The 23,881-nt window shown below is 41.5% G+C and overlaps 1 protein-coding gene across 1 annotated transcript; it reads right to left on the reverse strand.

Annotated features, from left to right (window-relative positions):
- Window positions 1–1,217: 1,217 nt before the first annotated feature.
- On the reverse strand, window positions 1,218–21,931 carry golim4a (golgi integral membrane protein 4a). Its single transcript, XM_069147893.1, has 16 exons — window positions 21,262–21,931; window positions 11,698–11,772; window positions 11,439–11,488; window positions 11,074–11,127; window positions 10,326–10,476; window positions 9,646–9,728; window positions 9,310–9,393; window positions 6,872–7,078; window positions 6,484–6,753; window positions 5,689–5,963; window positions 4,952–5,028; window positions 4,705–4,778; window positions 3,978–4,187; window positions 3,499–3,567; window positions 3,186–3,278; window positions 1,218–2,442 (listed from the first exon to the last, which is right to left on the reverse strand). Exons 1-16 carry the CDS (start codon window positions 21,446–21,448, stop codon window positions 2,290–2,292), a joined length of 2,112 nt encoding a protein of 703 aa, XP_069003994.1. The 5' UTR covers window positions 21,449–21,931; the 3' UTR covers window positions 1,218–2,289.
- Between the last annotated feature and the right edge of the window lie 1,950 nt (window positions 21,932–23,881).

Consider the following 23,881-nt stretch of genomic DNA (forward strand, 5'->3'; position numbering starts at 1 on the left):
AATACGGTAAGCTGTAAAAAAATTATATTAAATTATTCACACTGCCGGAAAGACAGCAAAGACGCCGGAGTAACCGTGTAATTAGGTAGGTATTTACTTTATTAATCCCTGAGGGGAAATTTTTTTTTTTACGTCACGGCAGATGTGAGATGAACCTCAGGGACGGCGTCGAGAGTTGTCCAATCACATGAAAGAAAGGTAAATGTAAAACAATACCGATTCGCTGCCAATAAAAGAGGGCGGGTCCGGGGCGCAGAGAAGTGTGGAAAATCTGAAACAACCAATCGAAGAGCAGTCTCGGGTCACGTGGTTGGCAAAAAAGTTGAACGAGTTGCATTCACCCTCGTTTGGCCGGCGCCCCACACCAGGAAGTAGATGTATTTACACAGAAATTGAACTAAATATAATTTGTAAACCGTTTTTTTTTATTGGTTGCTTACAGGTGCTGACACACTACCGGATGCACCTTACAAGCAAAATAATTAATTTATGTTTTACATGTTAGAGTAGTATGTTTGTTTTTCTCCCGAGGTTGGTATGAACAAACCGCCACTGGACCTGGACAATGATGACAAACTGTGATAAGTCGCCTCCACATTTTAAAATTGTTGGAGTGAACATTACATACACGGCAGTATCTCATATACTTTCCAAAAAAAAACTATCCAAGGTCGGAAAGGAAGAATAATTTAATATAATTCTTTACAGCTTACCGTATTATAAAGCTTTTATCATGGCTGACACCGAGTGATAATAATGCATTTTAATGACAAGAGCATTCATGGACAAAATTGACGAAGCGTAAAGCAGAATACAGCACTAATGCCTTTGAATGTACTTACTGTTTTTGATTTATGAACCCCTTATTCATCCAGGATATTCACTGCATAATTTGGCATCTGTCATGCTGTCACATCAGTGTTCATCCCCGACAAGCTTCATGATTTAAGTAGGTAATATACTTTTTGGGGGTTTTTTTCTTCACATACATCGTGGACAGATACAGATAGACCACAATTACATGTTTTAACTCTGAGGAATGCTCTACTCTGTGCAAGAACATCCAGAGGGGAAAAAAAAAACTATACCAGACACCTTAAAATAAAGGGCAGGGTGCGAGTTACCACTTTGACTCCACTAATGACCGATTCCTGTCAACTTTAAAATGTACCTTTTTTTTAAAAGGTAGAAATAAGAATAAGACAATTTAATCCCAGTTATCTGAAACCAACAGAGCTCTTTATTCCCAATCCACCATATAGATGACAAACATGGTTCAGTAGAATCAAAATCCCACTTTTTTTTAATCAAATATAACTGGTGTACAAATTTACAAATAGGCAGCACGGATTTTACTATACATTGTACAGTAGAACCAAAGATACTGCAGTAAATTGCATTAGGTTTGTGAATTTAATTCACACCAGCAGTTGACATGAAATAGATCTCCATGTAAGGCCATGTTGAAGCATTAGATCAGAGGTGGAGCACTAACTGGCCTGCTCTTATATCTAGTGTCCTATTAAAATGCTTTTCAAATAGAAAATGACTAAGACCTAGAAGAGGTTTCCAAGAATGGAAAGGCACATCTCTGCATGACAGGTTCCGCACAGAACAGCCTCACCAGAAATGTCCTTTTGATTGATATTTAAAGAAAGATGCTCCTGTGTGTCAGCAAGAAGTTGGTCAAAGCCAATATGACAAAAGCTACTTCAGTCAAACATAGAAAAGTTGCACCTTTCACGATTGTCAGAATTGTTACCATCAACAATAAATAACAGAAAACGACTTGATTGATTGGAATGCAAGGTGTAAAATTTACATTTGACTTCTACAAAGAATACAACTGTCTGCATAAAACATACATATAAAAGGCCTGAAAATGAGGACATTAGAATAACATAATTTATCTTTGCTTCCTTTACACATACTCAAAGACAGCACATTGATAAAAATACATTCCGTTTGACTTTTCAAAAGACGACAAAATAAAAACAGACGTGCGAGTAAACAGAAAAGTAAAAGGATTTAAAAAAAATAATATACAGTATACATCCCATTTACACCCTACAAATTGTGTCCATTTCCACAGTGTCAGCTGATCTGCTCCATCCCCTCAGTGTTTGGGATAGTTTCCTGATCTTCCAGACATAACATCCCAATTTTCCTATTTGGAATTCTAAATGGATGGCTGGTTTTATTCCTTTGGGAATCGAGGAAAAGAAAAGACCTGATAGGCTCTACAGGCAGCCGAAAAGGCACTGCAACCGCTCAGTGTTTGCGTCCGTCCTACATCTCGGCCCTCCGGTGGGTTCCCTTGTCTTGACCAGCCGTATCCTCGTCCGCTTCCTCCTCTTCCTCCTCGTAATTCTCTTCCTCGTTCTTCACACCATTTTTGTGATCCCCGTCCTTTCTTGGTCCTTCCTGGTTTTTTACTTCATCCTGGGTCAATTCACAAGCACACAACTACATGTTATGCCCAATGCACAGGCTAAAACCAATAATTAGATTTCAGATATTTTTCCACGAAGCTTAATAATACTTTTGGACATTTATGGGGATTTAACTGGAGACATGAAATGATATTGTTCTTCTCTGTCCAGCAGAGCATGAATGAACCTGAGCGTGAAAGCGCCACTGAGCTGAATTTACACAAAAGGGTGAGTGATGCAAGTCTGGCAAAGAAAAGGGGAAGAGGAACTTGGCTTCATGTGCATTAAAATGATTTGTATAACTCATCTTAGTCTGAAAATCTTTTTGTAACAGTCGTAAACACACGCAGTGCCATAAAAGTAGGGACTCGAGATAAGATGACTGGTGTTCTCCAAGGTCAGAAGTGATGGTTAGTTACAGAAGAAGAAGAAGCAATAACTGGTCGAATGTCTTTCTCAAGGACATCTCAGCATTGTGGTCTGCTGGTTATCTAAAGCTTCGAACATTTTTCAGATTGTACTTAAATTACACAAGAAATATTACAAAACAATAAAATTATTTATTGTATTGACCTGAATTGTACTGTCTGAGTTGGCGTGGCATTTCTGAAAATGAATGTCCCGTTAAATAGACAAATTGAATTGTGATGGCCATTTTTCCATAGTATACCGCTTCAACTCCCTGCACTGGCTGTTGGACGATGCGTGTCACCATGTATCAAAACCTGCTCACCGGTTCTCCACAGAACCCACCTGTTCAATATTCTCCTCTTTATACGGATCCTCTCCTTCCTCTTCCTCTTCCTCCTCCTCTCTCTTCTGCCCGCCAACTACCTCCTCTTGGGCCTTCGGTGAAAAAACAACCAGACAAAAGGATTACATGAACAAAGCGGGTCTGTTGTCATGGTAAGAGAAGTCAGAAGAAAGGTACACGGAAACTTACATCACAGTTAAACAATTACAAAAAGAGTTGTATTCTCCTGGTGGTTTGGGTCAGTGGGAGCCTCGCTATACATATTTATATTACTGCTCATTATGTAAAGCACCGTGTCTGAGCATGTGTTACCTCATCTTCTACTTCGTCCTGGTACTGGTCATCCAGTGTGTCTTCCTGTTGATCCGGGTTTCCAGCCATCTGAAAACACACAAACCACACACACACACACACAAGTTAAAACAGTAATTACCCATTTATTTTCCTACATCCTGGAGTTTCTACTGGATGTCTTCAGCCCTCAAACCCTCGTTGTCAGTTTTGTTATGACACAATGAGCTTGTGTGCGTGTGTGTGCGTGTGTGTGCGTGCGTGTGTGTGTGTGTGCGCGCGCGTGCATTCAGCTTGTAGCTGTGCTGCTCTTTTTTTCCTATTTTCCCCACCCTGACTGCCGATGTTTTTTCTTATGTCAGTACTTGACGTTTTCCTGCTGCTGTTATCTCTACAGTTGGGTCTGTTGGTGCCGAACATGCGGCAGCATCTGTGCCTCGCTGACCACCTCGCCTCCGTATTTCCTCTTTCTTTTAGTCATCTCCGTCCTCCGCACTCACCACCAGGTCCTCCTCCACAGCAGGTTGTTCGGGGCCCGGGTGGGTCTCTGTGTGCTGCGCTGGAGCTGCTGGCTCCTCTTCCTCTTCATCGACCCCCCCTTCCTCCTCAGCAACTCTGTGCTGCGGCCGGTCATCCTCGGCCTCCTCGAACTCATCCTCTCCCTGGTTGTTGGGGTCGTCCTCGGGATCCAGCTCACCATCTACAGCACCCTGTGCAGGAAGAGATCACGGCAAAAATAAGAAGAGCCGGAGTAATCGCAGTACAAGTGGCTGAAACTTCGCACAGAGAGAGAGAAAAACTACTTGGTGCAAAAAAAAAAAAAAAAAAAAGTCAGAATAAGTGGTTAAAAAAAACAAAAACATGATAACCTGGATGTAATAAAACTGTGGTGCAGAGGATTTCAAGCTTAATATGTTATAACAATACAGTGCTTTCAACGTACTGCAATGTTGATTTTATTTCTTTGCAGGTATTCAGAAGATTTAATGGCTCACTGGGTTGATGGACAAGTGGAAGATTGAGAGAGGGAAGATGAACACTCACTCCAGTGTAGCATGATGGGCAGGGACGATTAAAGAATCAAAGTTTAGACGGATGGCTGAATGGTTGTGTGACACGCGACAGACCGGTGTGAGTGAGCGAAGGAGCTGCGAGGACAGACAGCTGCTGAGGACATGTTTTAACAGGTGGATAGTGAGCAGGGTGGAGAGACCGACAGACATTCACCTGCCGATGTGGCGGCACTCTGTGATCCGCTTCTTGTTTCTCCTCCTCCTCGTGTAACATGTGAACATCTCTCTCTGTTAACGCACAAACAAAAGCCACTAAATCGACCAGCTGCTTGTGTGAACTCGTCGAACACCATCAGATACCAAGAAACATTCGTTCGGAATATATTTTAATGTAATATTTACATCTTAATGTCATAGGTGAAGCATTTGACTGTTGATCAGCACCCCAGGTTTTGTCTTACCGTCTTCATCGTCAATGTGACGGTCCTCCTCTCCTTGAACAATGTCATTGTCCATGTTCTCATACTCTGTCCTCTTCCTGATGACAACAATGACAGTGTAGGGCAGCCACATCAAAACGGATGTATTCATGTTCAGGAAAAAAAAGCACAAAATCAATAAAACCAAAACCTTTACTGCTCGCCACAGTGCAGTTTTAGTTTTCCTCTGAGAGATCAATATACATCTAACTGGATTGTTTGTGTGCCAGACTTATTCTAGTTTCATGTTAAATTATTTATATTCCAGTTTGCAGGAAGTCAATGTTATTTGCTAACATTAATAAATTAAATGAAAGAAGAAAATGGCCAAAAGCTGTGTTTACCGGACAGCTGATTCCCTGCAGTATCTGGATGTGGTTTATAAACAAATGCAGCAACATGACTAAAGATGAAACACCCCATGTCTGGGTCACTCTGTTTTTTTCTTCTTCATAAGTTAATATTTGACCTAAAAGTTTTTTCAAGAAATTGCTTATTTTAATTCACATGTTTCAATAATTTGAACAGGACAAAATAAATAGCATTTTCCTCTTTTGTGTTGACGTGAAGGCGCTAATCCCCAAAATCTGGACACCTAAAACTACTTGCACTGATAGATAGCTCAGAGTTGATGCAAGCCAAGTATATAGATATATATTTCTAATTGGAGATAACTCCTTGCGCAAGTCATTTTAAAGAACTCCAATTTGAAATCTGACCTTTGGTGCTCCTCTCTCATTTGCTGCTCCCGTCGGTCAGCCTCCTTGTGTTGCTGCTCCTCTCTGGCCTGCTCCTCCTTCAGCCTCTGCTCCCTCTCCCTCAGCACCCGCGCTCTCCGGGCCTGCACGGTCTCCTGTCGCAGCTGGATCTGCCTGCGCTCCTCGGCCCTCTGAGCCTCCAGGCGCTGCTGCTCCTGCTGCTGCTCGTAGGCCGACTTGGCCGGCGCCGCCTGGTGCTGCAGGCGGGCCTCCTGATGCTGCTCCGCACGGGCATCCTTAGAGACGAGACGAGGCAAGGAACAAAAATGTAGAGCAAGAGAGAGAGAAAGAAAAAAAAACAAAAAAAAAAAACCAGCAAATCAAACACATTTAGCTGGTGCTGATCTTAGACATAAATGTATTAGTATGGTATCAGTTATTCTTTGGGAGATGAAAATGACATCTTAAACAATGAGCAGAACACATAATGTGCACGTTTTCATAAATCAGGGAAGTAAACACTAAAAGGTTGTTATTTATTCAAGTTCCACTGGGATTAAAGCTAAATTATGAAATTTCTGATTTCAGCAGTAGCTGTTCCCTCAATATGACAAGGATTAACATTCTATTTATGAATACAATTGTTTTATGTTGCTCTAGTAAGACAATCTGAAACGCTTTAAGTGACGCCATATCTGTGTAAAACACGTTTTAAATGTCTAAACTAAAAATAGCCGAGTGAGATACAGGAAATTTAAAGCAGTTCGAGGCCTGTTTGAACCCTGTTGGAAATAAGACGGAGTGACCAGTTCTGACCTGCTGTGGCTGGCGTCTCTGTCGGTCCAAGGCGTTCTCGTCTGGCTGCTCCTCTGCTGGCTCCTCCTCCTCCTCGTCCTGCGGTTGGTCCGGGTCCTCCTCCAGCTTCTGAGGCTGTCCTGCTTGGGCCATCTCCTCCTCGGCCAGCTCCCTCCTCCTCTCGGCCTCTCCCTCTCCATCCTCCTCCCTCTCCGGCGAGGTGTGCTGGGATTCACTGGGGTGAGACCTGATCTCAGTGTGGGCGTGCCCGTCCTCCACTTGGTGGTCCAACTGAGAGGAAAAAGTCGCAAGAGAAATAATTAAATCTTTGCATTTTCATATTTACAGTAAACCTTCTTCCAGATAAACGTATCTGATAATCACGTGATCACAAAGAGTCCTGCATTACCTTTGACTTGGTCTCTTGGTGAGCCTGGTGATCTTCATGGATGGGCTCGTCATTTTGGTTTTGTTGCTTAGCCTCCTGGGCTTCATGGACATGGAACTTGGGAGCAATGGAAGCGGCTGCTTGGGGGACGAGGTGATGCTCCGGCTGTGCCAGGTTGGGTACCCTATTCAGGGATTCCTTGAGCTGCTTGTATTCGTCCACCTGCACCTAAAGGGAACAGCAAACACGACAACAGGAAGGTTAAGACTAAGAAAACCTCTGTGGACCTGTGTGATGCTGCACGAGTCTCACTGTGATTCCGCTTTACAACAGGTCACCACTTACAAAGGCTTTATGCCTTTATTAATTGTAAGTAAATCACTTTTCAAATTTTTAGACAACATTTATAACCAATGGGGAAAAAAAAAAAAAAAAAAATCTTGGCTTGAGCAAAATCAGTCTCGCTGCCGTGTGTCCTCTTCCATGTTCTCTTGTTGTGTGTTTTTAAGTTCTTTAGTTGATCACAGATACCCTTCCATGGACCATTTGACCTCTGACCCTGTGAAAAACAACTGCAGCGCATCTACACATCTTAACTATCCGTTAACATTTACAACTTGTAGTCTTGATGGATGACTGCTTAAGCCCTCTATTAGTGAAATATAGACAATTATAACTGCAGATGACATGTCAACTTGTCATCATCAGCATGTTGGCTAATTAGAAAATGACAATAGAAGCTGTGTTAATGTCATGACTCAGTGAAACAGCAGCTGGAGGTTTTTCAACACAATGCAACCGACAGGTGGTAACAACGTTTTTAAAAAGGTGACATGGGGTCACTAAAAAAGGCTGGCAAAAAAATAGTAACAAAAATGCATTTGTGTGCATCTCTGGGATTAAAATCACAGACTTTCCATAAATATTTCAAATACTTTTTAGTATGAATAATGAAAACTATTCTTCTCTTAAAAACAGGGCTACGTTCTCAAAGGTTGAATGTTTTTGAAACCAAAGAGCTGCACAAGAACTCAAAATACGCCAAAAACTACGGTTTCAAAATAAGCAAATATTTTATTCCAGAAACAGCAAGCGAGACTAGGAACCCAGACCAGACCAAGAATGCCGTGTTTTAGCATTAGATAGTTTCCTCTGGGATACAGACAGATTCCAGTCAGTTTAAAGACAGTAGTATGCCCGTCTAAAAAAAAAAAAACAGGTGCTAAACATTTGAATCGGTACCAGAAAATAGAGGACGTTTTAATACTGGCCCTGACCACAGATGAAAATACTGTACGTTGTTAAATGTGATTCCAAGTGTTATTACTTTCGTTGTAAATAAACAGCAACACAGTCATGATTCATAATTCACTTGCATCTTGAAAAAATAACATTTCTTGATCAGAAAATTTGCACACTTTGTCGTTCCCTGAGGCCATACGGACATTTCTTTTCAAATTGACCATCCAGTGGCGCACTCCTTTTATACATACAGGCATACTTCCTGAGCAGATCAGAGGGTTAAAGTCAAAACATTGTTCCCAAATTCCTCCCCCTGTCCCTGATCTCGCACTAGTCTCTCCAGTAGAGCTTTCTGCCCGATTGGCTGCAGTGTGCTTTAGATGTACTACTCCGACAGCCCTGACTTAACCAACCCCCCCCTAGGGGGGAAGGAAAAGAGTGTGTAAGGATGCGTGTTGTCCAATCAGAGGCACTGATGGAAAGCAGGACGGGCTTTGAAACGAATTCGCAAATGCAGACCGACAGACAGAGAGAGAGAGAGAGAGAGAGTATCCATCAATGCAGACAAAAAGGAAATCATCAGACTACTGTATATTCAATAAACCATTCAGGCATTTCAAAGGTCACTCTCTAGGAGAAACAGCACGATCTCATCTAATTAGCTAAAAACCAAGCTTCCTCTCCCCCTCCTCTAGTGAAGATTGAACGGTCCACTAAAATGGACTTTTTTTTTCTGCTTTATTGTGAAGATTAAATTAGGCTGAGGGGATGTTTTACTTCCTCTTGATCCTACAAACAGCATAGTGATAACACAGCTGGAGTTTCATATCGTCTCTGGGGACACACTAGTTCCAGGACTTACGCTTCAGTTTTCTGTACAAGTTTGTGTTTGATCAGACCATTGATTCCCAGTAACAGAACCTCCATATCAACCTATCCGTTTTACTCCTTTTATACTCTCTTAGCTTTACTGCTGACATGTTCTTAAAATGTCATTAAACTTTAAAGACACGTCTCTTTTCTCTTAAAAAAAAAAAAGAATAATGGTTAAACATTTCAAGGCCTTTAATGAGTCCAAGCAACCACTGCTGTAACACTAGAAATGTGACCAAAAATCCTTCGAGATGTGTGAAGCAGGCAGATATTTAGCATTAATCAGCTTTTGTATTCAAGATTGCAGCAAAAAGTGAGACTGCGTTTCTGTGCCGCTGTCCTACCTGAGCTGCAGCCAGCGCACTCTTGTGGTCTTCCAGTGTCAGTGCGAGCAGGTCGTGGGATGCCTTCAGGTCCTGATGCTGAACCTGAACACGCCGGTGCAACAGAAGTGAAGCAGCATTAAAATGCATCTGCCCAAATATTTTATTTAAAGTAAATCTAGGTAAAGACAGCGTGTTTTTCTTCGTTTTCTTGAACCACTGTCACAGCTTTATATCTTTATTTTTCAGAGAGGCAGATGGCACAACTTTGATGCTTCGTCAACTCTCGAAAAATGACAAGACGCAGACAAACGTGGACCACAAAGACATGAAAAAACTGTTTGAGTCTGTTCTCACCCGTGCATCCTGCAGCTGTGTGTGAATGTCATGGTGGGCTTTCCTCAGTTGTTTATTCTCCTCTTTTAGGTTGTAAGCATTATCTGCCATAACAAACAGCAAACACATGAATAGAATGCTTGCACTTTGACAAGAACAATATTCTCCTAAAAGACATTTAAAAATGATTAGATCCCTCCTATTTTCATGTTAATTTTTAATCTTTGTTATTGCGCTTTATCGTTACTTATTATGAATGGCAGTTATCTGAGTAGATATTTTATAGCGATGAGGCCAAAGGAATTCAGATTTAAGAAATCAAGCTTGGAGCACATATCAAATGGGTATGACAAAAACATTTCTAATCCAGGATTACAAATCTCAGCAGAGAGCGCTTTACTTCAGACATGCAGTATTTTATTAAGTCAGAAGATGGAGACAGAATAAGAGTATTTAATGATGACAGTACTACATAAGGCTACACTGCACTTATTACAGTTTATTGTAAGTGTGTGCAGCATGTCTTCATTTTGTGCACCTAATGGCCAATGCCCAAATATATACATAGTTTAGATGTAGTGATACAGTATAATCACAGCCAACTCAGAGAGAATTTAAGCAGAGATAACTTATCCAATGCAAAATAATGACTCTCGTAGACTGTCCCCCCCCCCCCCCCCTCTCCGTGTGACCGTCACTACCTTTGAGTTGGGAGATTTCCACCTCTTTGGTTTCCTGCAGTTTCTCGTAGCGGTCCTTGTGCTCGTCCAGCAGCCGGCTGTGGTCCACGCCCTGGACTTGGTGCTGCTCCTGCAGCTCGTAATATTGCCTCTTCAGGTCGTCATTCTGACTCTGGCAGAAAAAAAGGTTCTTGTCATCATATGCTCTACCCCTGTTACACACACACACACACAACCTTTACATATAAAAAGAAAGCAAAGAGAAGAAGGAGGCAGCGTATTCCGCCGAGGTACATCAAAATCGTTGGCTTTCAACTTTGGTAAATTTACATTAAAACACGTTATTTAACTTATTCAACTGTGTGGCCAAAAACTAAGTGCTTTCAGTAAATGTACTGATGGTCTGCACGTGAGGCATTTAGGGGACGACCTGTAACTTGTAGGGTCTACTGATAGCCTGAGTATGAGGCGTTTAGAGGATATCTGTAATTCATAGCTATAGATACCTACAATTTACACTCTTCTCCCTCTAACTGCATGAAACTCTGCATGCACATTGGTCACACGCCACGCCACCCACCACAAGTACATCCTCAACCTATGGCAACGCTGATGACGTATAATAAGGTCAGGGACAGTCTGCATGTTTAAACGAAAGGACAAAAGAAGGTCAAGTATGCAGATATCTGTGTAAAGAGAAATAAGACAGAAACCTACAGGGCGAGTATGAGTGTATTTTTGTGCGTGTTGGGATTATGATGAGCCATACCTTTAACACTTGATGTTGCACTTGTAAAGAGTTTAATCTGCTGTTGGAGTCTTGCTGTTAGAGCATAAAAACAAAGGTTAGAAAAAAAAACCTATAGAACCACTGTCTTTGTAGTCCAGGCAAACCGTTTGTGTACCAACAGATAATGGTGAAAAATGATTTACAGAGCTGGTCGGGGACGTGACAGCAACGCTAATTGCAGAGCACTTAAAGCTCACACCCCAAAGCTCCTCACACATTCAACGAGGTGTTGCAAACAGAAGCAAAACCTGGTGGCCACCTACATAAGAGACAGAATAAATAAACTGTGAAAGTAAGTTTCTACTTGGTCATGAAATAGAAGAAGAAAAAAAAAAAAAACATACCTTCTCCTTGTTCAGTGACTGTTGTGTTTCGAGTTTGTAAACCAGATAATCTATAAAACACACATGAAGCTAGTTTTTAATGTGAAGGAATTTATAAATGCACATGACACACAATAAACAAAGTATTACTTTATTGCACTCTAATATCTGTTTTAAGCCATACTGAACATCTCAGAATGAGATATGAATTTCCCAAGGCTTCTTTAAAAAGGAAATAAACTGTACCAGTCAGATTGAGTGTAGATGTGATTTTTCTCACCTTCTTTGGCCTTTTTGTGCTCCAACCTCTCCTTCTGAAGAGACTTCTCCAACCTGGAGCGATGCTCATACACCACTGAACACAGGAAAAGCATGGAGGGAAAGAGAGGGGATAAATAAAGGGAAGAAGAACAGAGTGCTTTGAAGTCCACTCGGACCAGGTGGAACAGAAAAAAATGAGCTGCGATACAAATGTGTAAACAGCAACAAAAAAAAACATATGAGCTTCCAGATGCTTAAACATGTGTTTTTAGGAAGACTGACACAGAGAGCATATGTAATTTATGATTGACATGAGAGTCTGTGATCTTAGTACATGACAGCTCGTCCATAAGCAGAAAGCTGCAGTAGTCTCTCCAAGACAAGATCTACTAGTCCAAAGGCCTTTAAAAGGTTTGGTTCCGCTGGTTTCTAACTCAAAACAAGAGTAAAAACATGGAAGGTAGGAGAGTTCTTGAAAGTAGACGAAGGGCATTTCCATACCTATAGTCAGTTTGCTCTCGTCCTAATCAGTTGATGAGTTTGTAAACTTGGGAGTGCTACCTTAAACACTTAACCCTCCTGTTATGTTGCGGATCAAAGTTTGAAAATCTAGAAAAAATATTTTAAAGTACTTTTTCTGTATCAAATTTCTTCTGCTTGCCTTAATTAGTGTAATCAAGGTAAAACATAATTTTTTTTTTTAAATATCATGTATTTGCAACCCCTCCCTGCAAGTTTATAATACAGAGATGATGTTCGGGTCAATTTGACTTTGAAAATGTGAGACAGTCTTTCTTACTCCCTCCCACCATGTTTCACCCCATTTCTCTCTCTCTCTCTCTCAGACACACACACACACACACACACACACACGCACACAATTTCATCCCAATCTCACATGCACTCTCTTTCTAACTACCCCACTTGTGTGAGAAATACAGATACTATTTTGACGGGAACCTTCTTTTTTTTTCCCCGCAGGAAAACTGCGCCCACACTTAGCAGGGAGGGGCGAAACATACAAAATGGTTCCTTGGGAGTCCTACCAACTATACACTCTGCAGATACACACAACTCAGCAGCTTACTGTAGGACAACATGAGCAACAGAAACAAAAGGATGACAGCCCTGGAGGCTCTGGAGCACATCCTTGATCACGACAGCGAAATAGAGGAGGATGTGTCTGAAGATGAAGACCATCTTGAGGTCAATTCAGATTGTAACGGTACTGATTATGAACCATCAGATGAGGAAAGTGATAGACCTGTTCCTCCAAGTGAGACATTTGTGTCAAAAAATCATGAAATACAGTGGTCATCCTCACCCAATACACATCAGCCGAGACCGTCTGCCGAAAATATTGTAAAGACAGTGCCAGGCCCCACCAGGACGGCGGTGACTCGTGTCACAGACATCAAGTCAGCTTTTGAGATGGTCATTCAAAACTCAATACAGAAAGTCATTCTAGAAATGACTGATCTAGAAGGGACACGTGTTTTGGGGGGAGAAGTGGAAGGAGCTGGTTGAAACGCAATCCTCATGACTCAATTTGGCTTGATTTTGAGTGAGCGGGTCAATATGACCCTGAACAGCAGAGGTGTCTCATCTCGATTTATCTACATCACCCCATGAAAAAAAAGAAAGCTTCAAAATGCAAATAAAATTTAGGAAAAGCAATACATGTTATGGCAGACTAATGCAATTTACATCTAGGTTTTTCCAGTGTACCTAAAAAATAGTCTGAACATGTATTTTTCCTGAAAACGAGCGAGTTATCCTAATTGAACTATGATCTATGGAGGGGTGAATAACTCCATTCCACTAAAAACTGATTGAATTGTTAGTAACAGTGTTGGTGATGAGGTACAAACTATATTTATTAGGATTTTTGGGTTTCTGACAACTTTTGGATGATTAAACATGCACCGGGTCACATTGACCCGGGAACATACCTAAGAAACGAACATAACAGGAGGGTTAAAGAAAACATCTCGTAAATATCATACTGCAGTGAAGACTGGCTGCCTTCAGACAGCTGAGCAGAACAATGGAGCTAATCTTGATGCTTAGCTCAAACAGGCAGAGTACACCTGGCAGCCGGGCTCAAATTCAAGATTATGTCTCCGTCACAAATGAACCAGAGTGTGTTTGGGACCAGACGGTCGCCACGTCTTCGCAAGTGTGATTGTGTGGATTTAAGCCATTACTGTGTGCACGCCTGTCCGAATGAATCCCACCAAGATAGAGAGCGAATCCGATTTAAACAACAACTAAAATAAAGCACGTGTTGAAGCACCCCACGTGTGCCTTGCCTTGGATACTAATGTTTGTGTTAATGTCGTCAAGGTGAGAGTATGGTAAATCATCTGAACATAATTGTAAGTAAACAGAATGGTCCTGAAAGTCCCCTCATACCCAAGAAGCTCTTAAATACCCCTTCATTTAACGGAAATGCCGCTGCTTTAGCGCTTAGATTGACTTCTAATCTCTTCAGCTGTCCTCTGAAGTCCTCGCACTCACTTTTTTCAGATGGATTTCGAGTTCAGAACCTCTGTTTTTCCTCTCTCATCAGGTTTGATATTCAAATAAAACAGAAATAATCCTGATTGAAATTAGGCATCAGCCCACAGAAGAGGTCTGATAAGTGTTTTGAAGCTGATCCGACAGGCAGTTGCACACAAACAATGCAACATGCGAATAAGAAATGTCAGGTTTGCATGCCGCAAGTCCTGTTCGTGTCCGTTTAGCTGCTCGACCGTCCTCACTTTTGTTCTTTGAGATGAAGCCTGATAAACAGATTAGTGAGTGATGTTTCTAGAGAACTCCCGAGGCCTCCAGACAGAGTCAAAATAATAAAAACAGTAGTGTTTGCTTCCCATGAGACCATTTTGTAACTTTGTTTTGGCACGTACAAAAAGACAATAATGGTTACGTTCAATAACACTCTGGAAAAAAAAAAAACACTTCATTGCGCTTAATCTTTACGCAGTGCTTAAAAGATAAGAAGGTAAGGATCACCTCTCACGTTACACTTTATACACATATTCTGGCTCCGATAACTTAACCCATTAAAAACAAAAACAACTGGACAGTGAATATAAAGTCTTCACTTCCTCCTGCCGTTGGGGGCCGGGCGCTCAAACTGATGATGCGGCTATTCTTCCCTCTAAGTGCCACCTCAACAGATTCCAGGATAAGCTGTTCGCTGCATCTATCTTGTGATCGTTTCAGGGGGACGGCAAATGTGAGAAGGAGAGGGGCAGAAGAGTGGGTAAGCGTAGGGACAGAGAATCAGAAGAACGAACGAAGAGAGTGAAGCAACGCTTCCGTTCAGGAGGTGAAACGGGCGCAGGCAGGGCAAAGAGCACCAGATTTAGCAAGACAAACTGGACGGAGGAGACAGCCAGGGAAACACACGTGTGGCGACATGGTGAGAGGCAGAATTGTTAATAAAGGAGCAACAGGGTGGAAAGCGATTATGTAAACTAATAAAGGACAATAATAAAAGTTACCCTCTGACAATATACAAAACAAAAGTGGTGACAATTGTGGTGTTGACATAAGGAGTTACTTCCAATTTACCATAATCTTGATATATATATATTGCATGGACATTTTATGCCAATGTTTGCCCCTTCGTGGACAGATAAAAGCTTACATGGTTCTAATCATTCGATTCTGTTCCAATAAAGGGATGTTGTTTTTTTTTGCACTCCGTGCTGCGTTTCATTCTAAATCGGGCCTTCCTGTTGTTTTCTAGTCAAACCTAAGAAGCTGAAATGTTTAACGACGCGTGACTACCGCTAACGGTTGGACATCGGTGTTTGTCTGACTGCCTCAGAAGTGGAGTTTGACCTTCAGGTCTAAATGCCCATGAAAATGGCTGGACTCCGACAAACTCTCTCAAATTTGTCCTCTTCTCCGAGTCCTCGTCAGGTGGACGTCTATCTTAGTCACATTAAGGAGGTTTTATTTTGCTCCTCGGAGGCGTTGTACCACCTTGGCTGTGCCAAAGATGAGGCCATGTTGCTGTTCGATGAGCTCAGCTCAGGCCACGCAGTGCACACCCTCTCCCTTGGGGTTAACACGGCTACAAAGAAGCTACAGCCTAAAAGAACAATGTCCGGCGAATGTGCATGTGAATTATCAAAACAAACATAAGGCACCACCAGAAAAAGTGTGAATTTACATATAGACACACAATGAGCTTCACATTGACACAATAGAGTAAGACTGAAAGAGAAAAGTCGGTCTTTTCTCCTTTTGCTCCCACATAGTTTGGATTTCAAATTATTCCCAAGTGAAAAAAAAACTCTTACTCCAAATAGAACCACTGAAATTTTCAGATGCCGAGAGCTACCATTAGCTCCTCCTCCTCTGTCAAATCAGAAATGCACTCCAATAAAACGTTCCCACAAACCAGCAACAACTTCCAAACTCTCGCCGACACGACACACCGCTCAATCTCACATCTGCCCTTATATAGTTCAAACCTCATTGAGGATGGGAGTGAAGATTTATTGTTTGAGGATTTCCCCTCAGACCAATGAAACATTTCCCTGACAGTGTGGCTAAAGTGTATCTGCAGAGCGAGAACAAGGGAGCTCTCTACAGTGGTAACCTTTACTGGCTTCCTGGTTCAGACTCAGGGGAAGATTGGATTTGGTTGGATTTGGCTAACGGCGTGGACCGGTGAAGGGGGTCCAGGATTTTGTCTGTGGCCGATTTGGGTGCGTGTTCAAACTCAGACCCTTGTGTACACACAGACTTACAAACACAAGAGGCCAGTTCAACTTAAGGCGTGAGATTAAACAGACTTTCACTCTTTCTGATAACGCAGAAGAAGGTGAATGAGTGTTTCACATATCCTGAACCTATTTTCCCTGGGTGGTCAGAGAGCTTACAGAACGCCGGAGCCGTGCACACATAATCGTGACCATTGTCTTCAACAGCTAATCTGACTCACAAGCTAGTCCTTACCGCATTCAGGTCGTCCTCCAGTGGACTAGAACTGGTCCAGAGTCAACTATCAGGTCAAAGAGACATCACACGTTTAGATTTTATTCCGTGCACTTCCAGCAAGAATTTTCAATTCACAAGCAGGTCATTTTATAGCGAGTCTGCTTCACGGCTTTCATTGCAATACAACTCAAGACTCACTCACACAGAAAAAGAGAGGGCGAGTCACTCTCATCGTAAACTCGGACTCAACAAATGCCACCGAACTTTGAAAACCCTCGCCTCAACTCATGCGAGCTTCTTTTCGGTGTTACACTTCAAACCTTTTGACAGCTGTAGTCGTCTTTGCATGTTTCTCCTGTATGTAGCATCTAATCTCACATCCCCACACACGCTTGGCCAAATTGTTAAATGGCGGTCTGCAAACAGCTTTTAGATGCATTACTGCCACCTTCTGGCGGTAGTAACACATTACTACCCGGCGCTGGTAAAAACATAAGGAAAGAAGACAACAATCATATAAACTATTTCAATTCTAATGTCATGACCAAACCAAACTGTATAAATCAACGTTATTGAGTGTCTTACTGTAATTGAATTACTACTTTTATGTTCATCTTTCTCTTATAGGAGCAGGCAGTGCAAACTTATGCAAAACATCCATTGAAATATTTTGTGGGTTTCAAAACTTCCTGTTAGTAAGGAAATTCCTGGAACTTTCGCTCTACTATCCAGTGGTAAAAAAAAATAACCTGTGCAGGTACCTTTACACCCAGGAGTCCTCATTTAAACCTTTGTAAACTAGGCCAAAAAAAATTGGTTTTCCACAAAAGGTTGCTCAGACAGGCAGCCCGGATGTCCCGTTTTGTCTTGTTTTTTTTTTAATGAAATTGTCACAAAAAAAAAAAAAAATGTATCTGAGAAACCTCATACAGGTGGGAAACCAGCAATAAACTCACTTTTTCATTGACCAAAATAATGAACTTCACGATGAAGGATGAAGGCCAGAGAGATGTGGACATTTGAGACATCAAGTGATCTGTTGCGACAGGTCCTGCACGTTACATCTCGTCCCACAGAAGTCGCTGATCTATTTTCAATTCCATTTGATTAAAGTTTTGCAAATCATGTGCAAACAATGTGGTCTGTGAAGGAGTGCATGGGTGTTAACTCACAGGGACACATTTGCTAAAGTGCCTGTTGATCCTTTTAAATGACTGACAACTGCTCGCCCACGGTTACAGCGGGCAACAGTCAATCAATATGGCTGGCTAACAACCCCCGAGCTATGGCCCACCTCTAAATATAGCACCAGGAAACAGCAGTCGGTTGTGGATATCAAGTGGCCCGGGCCCTGCGATAGGCTGAATGATCCATCGCTTCACAATGAAAGTTAAGGGTGTGGCGCGCAAGTTGAGCAAGATGGAGTTAAGCTATACCCATTTCATTCAAAGTGTCACAATATGCAGGCCTTCTCTCCGTTTCCAGGCACATCAGGTTTACTGCAGCTTTTAAAATTTGAAATGGGAGCCATTTGTTTAACGTTGAAGTGAAACAATCTTCAAGATCTAAGAAAGAAGATTTAAACACTCTCTAACATAAAGTAGGTTGTTCTCTTATTCTGACAACAAAACACACACTTTGCCTCCGTATGCATATACTGTAACAGGCACGACGGCTAAGAGCTTCAGGGCAGCTCCATGGTAGGTCTGCTGGACAACGCAGTGCACGAGATGGGAATATGACTGCTACTTATGTCGATTAAAGGCTGCATTAAATTGGCTCACATTAATACCTTTGCCTCTCTGATGTGGGCACGCAAACCTTGTTCTGAAAGGCTATGTAGGAGTGGGCTCTCCGCCCGGATGTTAATTTTAATCCTGAGCCATAATGGCAGGACACAAAACCTCACATCCTGTCAGCACAACTGAGGGTGGTTAGGTGTGTTTATATGGAGGGAGTAAATCAGTGAGGTTACTGCTGGACAACGCTGTTTAATCTTTGTAGAGCTGCCGGGGAAGTAAAAAGTTCCTCAAACTGGATGTTTCCATAGAAACACTCTGCTGGAAGTACATTGAGATATAATGTAGGTCTACTAATGTGAGCCTGTGTGTCTGAGGTCCATATCTCCTGATTTTCAGCAGTAAATGTTGAGGTTTCAGTAAATATGTTTCTTGGTTGTTACTAAATAGCCGGTGACGTTATGCCAATAAACCTTTACAATGCTGTAACCAGAGGCACTTTACATGGGTAATCCCTGATCTGAATGGAAACTAATGTGTTTGAGCCACCATCAGACTTTTAAATACAGGACTGGAGCCCGACTATATGACCCTGTGTATCTAACTTAAAGCTGGGGAAAGCAGTGTTTCTGGTGTCATTGGGTAAAAATGTCATAATAATATTCAGCATATTGTGATTCAAGTGGTCTGATAGAGGAGTAGACTTCTGCACCTTCTCTTGGCTCTGTATTCACGGTTTAGAAAATGCACCCCGTGACGGAGGCTTAAGTCCAATCACAGGTCGTTTCAGAAAGAGTACGTTCCTATAGGTTGTTCTAAAAATGCAGATGCATGCGCACGTCACTTCAAATACTAAGCCTGATACTAAGCCTGATTCAATGGCTAGGGAGGCTGCAGCTCAGTTGGTAGCGTGGGTTGCACACTAATCGGAAGGTTGGTGGTTCAATCCCAGCTCCTCCTGTCCACATGCCTAAGTGTCCTTGAGCAAGACACTGAACCCTAAAAAAAATTGCTCCCTTGTTGTAAGTCACTTTGGATAAAAGCATCAGCTAAATGTAATTTAACAAATGTAAAATCTGGGAGAAAAGGTTACTATGGCAGCAACTAGGAGACATTAAATCCTCCAGTTCAACATGGAGGTTATATTCTGAGTCTTAGTTTCGAGGGTCAAGGCATTTGAGTTGTCTTATACCGTGATCTCCATGATTAAAACAACATGTATGCTAACAGTACGAGCAGTTTATCATCAACAAGGCTGAAAGAAGTTGAAAACCATCAGCTGTATCGCATTACAATGCAAATGTGTGCAGCACGGCACACCGAATCTAATGAGATCATCTATAACAGGTTCCTGCAAGTGTGAAATTTCTACTGTGTTGTTCTTTGAGGGATTGCGTTCACAAGAAAAATATATTTCCTCCTAATTAAACCAATTCATTTAATAAATTAGCAAAGATTTTTATACCGAAACATCTGCCATTGAGTTCCACATATCTGGTATAAACTTGAATGCGTTACCTAAAAGAGTAAAGAAGTTAAAGCAATTTCTGGGATATTAGTGTGCCCTCATTAGTCCACAAATGTATGCAGAAAGGTGCTCCAAAAGCAAATCAGATCATCTGGTGTAAGTATGACTCGTTTTTGAGAATACTGTGTTCACTAGCCAACAAGACAACATAATGTTCCACGTGTACCAAGCTGGATAGACATAAAAAGTGAAAACTACATTTAACATTGGGTTTTTATTAGCTTGCTTCGCATGAAACAAGAATGACTGCGCTCCCCTTCCCTCCTCTGTTCCTCCAGCTGTGTCTGGCAGCAGCAGATGTTCCAGCTGACCTCATGACTTCTCATATACTGCAGAGGTGAGCCTTGGGACGCAGTGAACAAGGTGTCTGTGTTTCATGGTCTCCAGTCACCAGCAAACTGTTGTGGTGCTGTTCTCGGCAGTGTGGGGTCTAATTGAACTTTTACAGTAAGCCCATGCAGAAAGCAGACATGTTCAACCAAAGGAATCCTCTGGTGAACTTTAAAGCCCAATCTGCTCACACCTTAACCTGGTTTAACACAAGATTAGAGGTCTTGGCCACAATTAGGTCAAAAGGTCAAAGACGGGTTCCTAGTAAATCACAGCTTGGCTACAGGATCCTTACAGTCCGGATAAGACAGACGGCAGACGGCCTGTTTCAGGGGACTCTATTTATGGAGCCGTTCTTGCATCTGATGCACGCACAATACAAGTGCTTATTTGAACTTTGAATTGTGGCTTTCTCATATACTGCAGAGGTGAGCCTTGGGAGGCAGTGAACCAGGTGTCTGCGTTTCATGGTCAGCAACTTGGGCAGCAACTAGTGATTGTTTTTATTACTGATTAATCAGGAAAAAAAAATTCTGTTCTGTGGTCTGTCAATGAATTATTTTGCCTCTGGGATAGCATACTAACACCCTTTAAAATTTCCCAGATTAATTGTGATGTATTCAAATGTCCGGTGTTGTCCCATCATCAGCCCGAAACCCCAAAATAATAAATTGACTTCCATAAATCAGAAAGAAAAGAATATAATATAGCCATTTAAGCAGTGTGAAAGTGTAAATGGGCTTTTTTTTGCTTAAAAACAGATTGCGCATTTTGGTCAAAATTACAAACTTTTTCAAGCTTTTTTGGGGGCAAAGCGGAATGCCGAACAGACGTACAGTCAGTATTAAATCGTATGAAGTCCTCAAGTTTGTTTGAAAATGCGTACGCGCTCGGTGGAAAACCCACAACACAGAAATTGCGGTTTTGTCGGCGGAGTCTGGTGTGACATTTCGATCGACAAGAGAACCCAGGGCTCACCTCCGTCAGCTGTTGACACAACACTCAATCACTTCACCGTGTTTACCTTGGAGCTGCGCCGACAGGGACTCTTGATGCTGCTGATACTTCAGCGCCATGGCTTCCGTCCTCCTGAGCTGTTTGTGCATCTCGTACGATATCATGCCCCCGTACATCACCCCGCAGACTACGGTGACCAGCAGCAAGCACTGGAAGATCCTCCGCTGCCTCCGGGAGCACACCCCGTTTCCCATGTTGGACCCGCACCCCTCCCCGCTGTCTGTGCGAGGAAGCCCCGTCTCTGCTGCTGGAAACTTTCCCCACAACTTTTTACCTCCCGGTGAAGACTGAAGAAGCCACCACCACCACCACCACCACCTCTCCCCTCACTCCCCGAGCATTTCCACGCAGACAAATAACGAGTTAGGCGCTAAATATTTGCTTTCGTATGCATTATTTCTGCCGAGCCACTTCCACTCACTACTCTCCCCTGCGACTTCAAAGTAGCCGCTCAGATTTCCGCTTGACTTCCAAGTCAAACTCTTGCTCTGCCCTGCTTGAAACGCAGGACGAACACAGTTCCGCTCGCCTCTTCCTCTTCCTCTTCCTCTTCCCCCAGCAACCCTTCTGCGCTTCCGACGCAGTTCAGACAAGCCTGTTGAAAAGTTAAGTCCACGACGAGGCCTCCATAGCACCTTTTAACTTTTAGTTACGTGTCAGCCGAGCGAGCAGCTGCCTGCCATCCAACTGCAACTCAGGAGGAAGTCCCACCTCCGATAAATCATACAGTTCCCTCCTCCCGCCCTCCGAGGAAGGGATTTTATCAATTGGTCGCTCCAGAGCTCGATCAAAAAGGCGGCCAGGAATGTGAGGGTGGAGAGACTGGAGACTTGTAGTTAGCCCTTTACAAAGACCTGTTGTAATCCCAGCTACGGAATATCTGCACGAATAACATAGACAGGGGTGGAAGAGGTACTCAAGTCCCCTTTTTTAAAGAAAAAGTACAAACACCACTCTGGGAAAATATTCCACTACAAGCAAAAGTTCCACAATCAAAACCCCAATAAATGTATTAAATACACTTAAATGTCAACGGTGAAAGTATACACTATGCAAGAAATACTCCCTGTCAGTGTTTTAACTATTACATGTGAGTTTTTTTTGGATGAATATAACTGCTGCCATAATGTGCATTTTAAAGCTGTAATTGTGTTTGTGCTAATTTGAACTGTTTTGCATACTGTTGTATAGTGTAATCTACAGTAATGCATCATATTCTATATAATCATTGTATATTTGTAGCATCGGTGTCCTGTGAGAACCACGTATCAAAAAGTGAACAATCCACAAAAATGTGGCTTTTTCCAGCAATCCAGTTGGCTTTCTAAATAGTTTTATTTTACGATATGATAATGTGAACATATTTAGTCCAGATTTATTTTTGTGTAAAGTATATATTTAATTTGAATATTTGGGGGATTAGTTCCTAATAAACTCTAAGAAAGTCAAGTCCTGTGCTATGACAGAAAAGAGTCTACATTCATAATGTGAGACATGATCAATGTTCGTACAGAAGTATTGATTCTACCTTTTAAAATGTTTGGCTTAAAGAAATATGAGTCTTTGTTCTCATTTCCTTCTCAGCAAAACAACACTGACAAATATCATAATTTAGGATATCATGTCGTTTATTCAAGTTTTGTACAATATACCGTTATTATAAGACCACATTTTCAGGAAACATACTGTGACCCAGAGTTCACAATGACAATATTATTGGCTCTATACAGGTAAATTCGTCTGAAAAAGAACATTATACTTCAATGAAATAACTGTCTCAGTAATGCAGTGTCACCAACTACAGTCTTATAAATACTACATGTTCTAAAGTAGCAATATAAACAATAAATATGTACTTTTTGTACTAGACAGAAAAAGTATGACAGGCTCATTTAGGAGAAATTGAGAAGTATGAATTGTGCAATACAAAAATAATTTGCAAAAACTTGAAAAAACTCGAACGTTACTACTATAAGTTCATATATGCAAAACAAAAAAAGTTTTTCAGAAATTAAAGTCAGTTAGTCCACCCATATCTACATAAATATAGACTATTGCATTGCCTGACTAGAATAGAATAGATGTTGTTCCATGTTATTGTGATAAATATAGTAGTTTGGACAATTAAATGTTATGTTTTGATATCGCTTCTCCCATTTTTAAATGCTATGTGTGCCCAATTAATTTCCCTTTCATGTCGAGAGACACTGTTTCCACACATTAAGCTCAGAGCTCCGATTAGAAACAGAAAAATAAATCATGTCCACATTTTAATGAGGTAGAGAAATCTGCAGATCTCGGCAAGCACAGAACTGTAGTTACGCAGATAATCAGGTTACACACATACATACTCTATGACAATATGGCACAGTACTGACAGGCTGTTAGTTTTGTTTAGCTACCGATCTAAATGAGGATTTATTTACAAAAAAACAATTACAAAGTTTAACTGCTCATCAATAAGACAACTATTTAGCTTGTTTGTTTTTTTGCTCTTCTTTGTTGTTGTCTATTCGCTTAGCGTTAACTCTGGAAACAACTGTAATGAATCTCATAAGGACAAATTATTTAAAAAAAAATATATATATATATATATATATATATATATATATATATAAATAAATATA

This window comes from Embiotoca jacksoni, unplaced genomic scaffold, assembly GCF_022577435.1.
Source record: "Embiotoca jacksoni isolate LCO1_2020_lvr unplaced genomic scaffold, fEmbJac1.0.p SCAF_14, whole genome shotgun sequence".
NCBI lineage: Eukaryota > Metazoa > Chordata > Actinopteri > Embiotocidae > Embiotoca > Embiotoca jacksoni.